The 6745-nt window shown below is 41.8% G+C and overlaps 1 protein-coding gene across 2 annotated transcripts in view; it reads left to right on the top strand.

Moving 5' to 3' along the window:
- The first annotated feature begins 1325 nt into the window (after positions 1–1325).
- Positions 1326–6745, top strand: part of DPYS (dihydropyrimidinase) — a 60769-nt gene continuing 55349 nt past the window's right edge. For both annotated transcript variants that reach the window (XM_018559414.1, XM_018559406.1), the window contains exon 1: positions 1326–1608. In XM_018559414.1, coding sequence (XP_018414916.1) covers positions 1354–1608 — 255 coding nt within the window. In that variant the 5' untranslated portion in view covers positions 1326–1353. The remainder of the gene's footprint in view (positions 1609–6745) is intronic.

The following is a 6745-nucleotide window of genomic DNA, read 5'->3' as shown; positions in this document are numbered from 1 at the left end:
AAGCGTGCTCGGAAGACTAATGTCGTGCAACCTTACAGTAGAAGCGGTCGCACGCTGCCCATACACCTGCCGATTATCGTACAATCGCGGGATCACCCACAATTATCGTACGATAATCGGCAGGTGTATGGGCACCTTTACAGAGTACTGTGCCCTGATTGGGCAAAGTCTTGCACCTGACCTGTGGTGCACAGTGCCTTGTGGGGCACTCGACGGGCGAACAGCCCGCCAAATGCACTGAGAGTTAATGTGTTCGCCGAACAAACGAACTGCCGATGTTCGAGCCGAACTCATGCTCGACTCGAACATCGAGGCCTTCCCTACTTCTCACCCTGTCGTGCTGGCCTTCCACTCAATTCTCTGCTTGTTTGTGCTCCAGGTTTGCCTTTTCTTTGGGGGAAATGGGTGTATGTTTTTTTAGGGTAGATTAGTTTATTTCATTTAGTGTCCTCTGTACATCGTGTATGTGATCTTTATTGTTTATTGCTGCTTTACAGTTTTTACTTAACTTTTTTTCTGTCTTTTTTACTTCTGTGGAACAAAAATGAAACGGTTTACCAGGTTATCAAGTTTTGCATCATGAACACTGGAGAAATGTGGGTATTGCTCATAGCAACCAATTAGATGTTGTCTCTTATTTGCTTATCTGAATTATGAAAGCTGACATTTAATTGGTTGCCTTAAACTCCATTTCATCTTCCCTCCATTTTTTTTTTTTAAAGGCTGAAGCTACTTTGTGACATTCCACCCTTTGCTGAATGTTAACCTCCTTCGTTACCAGAATAGTATCACAGGCTGTTGTACTCTAGTTCAGGCCGATTCGGAGCCACATTGTTAGAATACCTTTTCCTGAACAATCTTATCACTGTTTACAGCTCTCAGTTAGATTTCCATAAAAAAGATATCGCAGCCGTTGGCGCGCCGTCTGCATATCAGCGTGTATTTTTGTTGTGTGTATTGTTTATGAATGGCTGGGATTTGACATTACTGCTGTGCGTAATCTAGTATGACTTTATGGTTTGAGATAGCAAATCGCAGCTGTAAATGTTTCACTTTTTATAGTTACAGTCACAGCTTTTTGAAGCAGTTTATCATACATGGTGAATGTGCATCGTGAGGATAGTAGAAGTCAGGGGAGGGGTCGTCACTCCTGTTCATAACATATAAAGAAAGCTCTGGCATGCACAATATCACATAACATTCTAGAGGCTGGAGTCCAGCAAGTGTCATATGCACAGTGCAGCACAGAGCGCACAGCAGTGACTGGGCATCACTACAGGAAGTGACAACTGCTACTCTTTTCCTTTTTTTATATCAATCTTCACTGGAACAATTTAGGAAACTTTTGGACCTATGGCTGCAAATTGTATTTTGATCAGAGGAGGTAAAGTAGTGAACAATGACTCTTCGCAGATTGCTGATGTCTATATTGAAGATGGAATCATAAAAGACATTGGAAGTAACCTGCAGCTCAATCAGATTGTTGACTTGAAGGTGATCGATGCCACAGGAAAACTGGTCATCCCTGGAGGAATCGATACCCACACACACATGCAATTCCCATTCATGGGCACCTTTTCCGTGGATGATTTTTACATAGGTACCAAGGTAATGACTTTCTTCTAACATCTTGCTGGAAGGGCTGGTTTACCTTCCAGCAGGTAAAATAGATTCAACGTATATTTTCTTAGCATTTACTGAATTCATTTAATGCTTTTATGTTATATTTTTCATGACAATATTTTATATTGAAGTTTGCAGCCTCTAGAAGGCACACTTATCTGTATTATAGATCAGCGGTCTCCAACTTTTTGGGCCTCATGGACCTCTAAATTCATCATTTTAAATCCCGTGGACCACTAATATGAATTAAAAAAAAAGATAAATACTACGGACCATCGGTTTGCGATCGCTGTTATAGATGGTGCATTGAGGATCTTTGCAACTTGAGCATTGTCTGGAGAGTAGAGGATATCCTACTCAACCTCAGCACTCCAGCTGTTGTGCCTAGGGTTCACACCTTTTCTTTCAGCCAAACCCGAACACTCTAGTGACATGCAGAATTTTTTTGGGGAGAATGAATCGTGGCTTATTCATATATAAATATACAGTCAAGACTATTTTCAGTGGGGGGCCAGTAGCCCCTATCTTAATTTTGGTTGACCCTCTCTGCCTGACATCGTGTTGTGCAACTACAAGTCCTATGAAGCACTGCAAGACTCTGATAGCCACAGGCAGGACTCTCAGTGGCAGAGGTATGATTAGATTTGCGGTTTCTATGCTAGGTCTCCATGTAGTACTTTATGTTATAAAAAGCTCACATCAGTGCCCAAATAGTTATCAGACGTGGCTGGATTTATTACAATTACTTGTTTCTACATAAGATCAGTATATTTTATAGTGTTATCAAATTAAACATACCAGGCAAAGTACAGTGCATTTACCTGGAAGTCATCTTGGGTGATGAAGCATTCACATTTGTACTTGCATGCTATTTTATATTTTGTTTGTGGTATTATATTTGTGTTTTAAGTGCATGCTGGGCTTTCTAATAAGAAGCCTAGCACTATTCTTATGTTTCCTGGCAGACTGAGTTATGGCAATGCTGGCCAAACACTGTAGAATTTGTTCTAGTGTTTGGCCAGGTTGGTTTTTACAACAGTGGAGTACTCAATCTACTTTTGTTGCTGGAGCTGGGTCGAAAATTTTCAGCCCAACAGTGACTGCAACCAATCAGATATAGTCACTGTTCACTGTGGGCGCCGGCTGTCAGAATACGATAGACGCAGCAGCAGACACCTCCCGCCATGCTCTTTAGTGTTAGATTTATTTCATTCAGCCAACAAGCTGAATGAGAAAAGTGTATTAGTGTAGGGCCAGCTTAAGTTGTGCTGTCTGTGCTTTGTTGTCTTCTGCTGTGCTAGATCTGATCCGCTGACTTGCATTGAGAGAGGAGAAGTGAAGCACAATCATTGTGCAGCATTACCAAGGAGTAAAGCCTACAAATGAATAATGTTTAAATATGGCTAAACCCATGTACATCCATTTTTACACAATATATAAAATAAATAAATATATATCATCTGTAAAAGACCTATGATTTTCATTGGGTGAATATATAGTGCTTTTAAATGTATTTATTTGTTCAGGCTCAGTACATGAAAAATACTTTTATATTTTTTTATTTTTTATTGAGTAAATTTGAGGCATTATATATAGCTATTTTCTTGTTTTGCGCTTTCAGCCCTTTGTGTCTCTTACCTGAGATAACTAATCACTTATACAAAGGCAGCCACACTTGCAGTGCTGGACTTTCTTAATAGAAAGCCCAGTATGATTTTGAATTGATTTTTATGGATGAACCATATATTAAATGTTTATTTGAGGCAATATGCTATACATATTGTATATTTAAAAAAATCTATAATACATATGTTTTTTTAATGTATTGATAGCTGTATTATAGTGGTAGTTGTCACAATATCCGGAAATCCGTGCCGGATATTTGCTTTGCTCCCTGGTTCTGGGCTCTCAGCCTATGGTGTCTCTCAAGGCTGCAGCCAATCTGCTCTCCTCCTCCCCTATTTAGGACTTCCTCACTTGTTGCTCTTCGTGCGAGCAACAAGTCTTATGCCTTGTTCTGTACCCCTTGTGGCTCTAACTATCCCTGGGACCTTTTTCCCTGCGCTTGCTATTGGATCCTTGTGCCTTTGGCTTCCCTGTACCAGCTGGTATCCCTGTTTGGCGTTATCCCCTGCTTTGCTCCTTGAGCCCCTACTATAGTATTTCAGTGGTTACTTTTAAGGTCCTCACACACCTTGTGATAATCGTACGATAAATCGGGGGAAATCCCGCGATCGTACGATTATCGTAAGATGTGTGGAAGCCGTGCAACCTCTACTACTGTAAGGTCGCACGACTTTTAACTTACGAATATGTTCCAAAACCCGCCGAGCATCGTACGATGTTCGGCGGGTGTGTGGCATGTTCGTATGATAAAAGCCGGACGGGCCGGTGTGGGCAAGCGCACACTGTCCGTTCGGCATTGCGGTCATCGGAAGCCCGCCCCTCAGGGGGGCGCGGCTTGCGATCATCGCAAGTACGATCTGCCTGTCCAAGATAGGAAGATCGTATGTTTTTTTTAAGTACCTTACAACCATCGCAAGACAAAAGTCTTGCGATGGTTGTAAGGAGTGTGCGCAGCATTAGTATATTGCTGCAGACCTTAATTGCTTTCACCTGTGTGCTGTGAGTCTCTCTTACTGCCTTCATTGCCTCACTTCTTCTGTGTTTTCTCTCTCCAGCCTTTCTGTGTTTGCTTCCTCCTATTTACTTGCTTTCTTGTACTTTAATTCCGTCACTTACCTTCCAGTGTATCTTCCTATGCTTTGCTGTCACCCCTTTTATTTCTGTGCTCCTCTCTTACCTTGTGACTGTGTTGGATTCGCCCTTGTCTGCACACCCCCTGTGTGCATACATCCATTTGTGCTTCTTTATGTACTTTTCTCTCTGTTATCCTGCTTCTTTGTATGCATGTGCAATGCACATCTCCTGCTTACTTTTGTACGTTACACCTTCCTGCGCCTAGGTGTGCCTCTAAGCTAATTACCCTTCCCGAGTGTCCTTGTTTAGCTACCCTCTTCCGTATACTCTGCTGTGCGTTTTGCACCTTTTGCTTGTGACTTTCTCTTTCTCTAATTGTGTGCCACTTTGTGATGATTTATTTACTTTTTATTGCTTGTGTGTGTACTAAACATGAAGGTGGTGTAATGATGCAAAGTATATGAAGATAACAATACTGTCCATATAACTGATTTTCTGTACCTATGGTGCTTCCGTGTAATACAGTTTTACAGTGTGCAAAAATGTCTGTCCAGCTGAAAGCCCTATCACATGGCAGTAAGTCAATGAAGGGAAGAAAACTCAAGAAGCAGATCCAAAAATCAAATAGGTAGCATCCCTGCTGGGAACTGAACCCAGCTTTTCAGCATTATATAATCCCAGTTCTAACCACTTACTTCCCACATGTCCTTCTTCAGACTGACATCTAATACCAGTTCCCAATCCCAGTAATTTTCCATACAGAGAGAAGCAGACAATCGGTTAAATAAGGTCAGGGAAGGAGGATCAGAAATGTGAAGCTAATTTCACAATTCACATTCTCTTGCCAGTGCTGCATTAGCAGGCAAACCAAGAGGGCGCGGGGTCATTGGCCATCAGAACTTTATTCTGTAACAGGACTGTCTGTGGTATCTACCTGGGAATTCTTCTAAATCAATTATTTTGGGATAGTGGTCTCTTAAAACGAAAGGGATATCAATTATATCTTTAGCCCAAGAAGGTGGCAAGCCAAAAATCAGATTGCTAAGAGTGTCTGTGTGTCCTGTGCCTGCCAAGTCTTCTTTTACATGTTTGTAGAAGATGCTTTGTCATTATAAATCATGGTAGCTGCACTCATTCTAGCAAAGAGAAACATTTAGCATTTGGATCAGTTTTATGCCTTTTTAAAGCTCATTTTTAACACGAGTCCTCGACCTCCTCACTGCTGGCCCTGCGTTGTACATTATGATGTTGGACCAATGAGCGGCTTGAAGAGGAGCAGCTTTGTTGGACTAGTGGTACATCCCCGAAAAATTGGTGGGAAAAAGACTACAGGAGCCAGGAATAAAAGAAAATAAAAAAAAAGAAAAATTCATTTTAATGGCTGACTGGAGTTAAAGTGACATTAAACCCTTAGATTTTTTAACATAAACCAATACTGTAATGTGCGCCTTACTGTAATCCATGGTTGTTTCCCTTCTCTTTGCTCCTCTTCCTTTTAAATCCTCATGTCTTCTCATGCTTGGGGAGAACTTCCCTTTGCCGCTCAGGGCCTCTTCCTGTAGTGCTGGCTCAGGTTACAAACCTATACAAACCTATACACAGACACCATATATCCATTCCTGAGACAAGGCAGTCTGCTGCAAAACAGAAGTTCTGCCCAGCATGAGAACAGATACAGATTTAAAAGGAAGAGCAGCAAAGAGAAGGGAAACAACCATGGATTACAGTAAGGCACACATTACAGTATTGTTTTATGTTAAAAAAATCTGAGGGTTTAATGTCACTTTAAGCTTTAACATATTAACGTAGAAATAAACTACTACATTGAACAAATCAAGTGAAAAGTGTCACTTAGTGTTGAGCCTGGGCTTGGTGTGAACCCAGGTCACCTTAGTCCGCCCAAGCCCACTCAAAACTGTGACTGCTACCCCTCCTCCCCACCCAATGCCTTGCATTCCCCGCCCCACAGCTGCATGTCACAAAGGGGCGGAGGATGCCTTACCACAACTAGTGACACTGATATTGGGGGAAGAGGGGGAAGTGGCGGTAACAGTTTTGAGCATGCTTGAGCAAACTCAGAAGAACTGGGTTTGCACCAACCCCAAGCTCATCTCCAGTAACAAGGTGTTCACACTGAGGAAACTAACCCACCCATATAATCCTTACATCAATTTTTTCACTTATCTTGGTCTGTCTGCATTTGGAATTTCAGTCCACAAACTGCTTTTTTTTTATTTTCAAGAAGCAGTAGATGGAGACCTGACATCAAAGGCTCTCTATGTAAAGAACGTACACAACTACAAAAAGACATGCGCAGCACAGCCCATGAGCACACATGCCAGGTAGCTTCCCTCCATCTACTCATACTCACACGCGCTTCCTGTGCACATTGATACCGTCAATCACAAGATGTTTATTGCCA

This window comes from Nanorana parkeri, unplaced genomic scaffold (assembly GCF_000935625.1).
Source record: "Nanorana parkeri isolate BGI_ZX_2015 unplaced genomic scaffold, ASM93562v1 scaffold16, whole genome shotgun sequence".
In the NCBI taxonomy this organism is placed as follows: domain Eukaryota; kingdom Metazoa; phylum Chordata; class Amphibia; order Anura; family Dicroglossidae; genus Nanorana; species Nanorana parkeri.
This window is presented reverse-complemented; position numbering and strand designations above follow the sequence as displayed.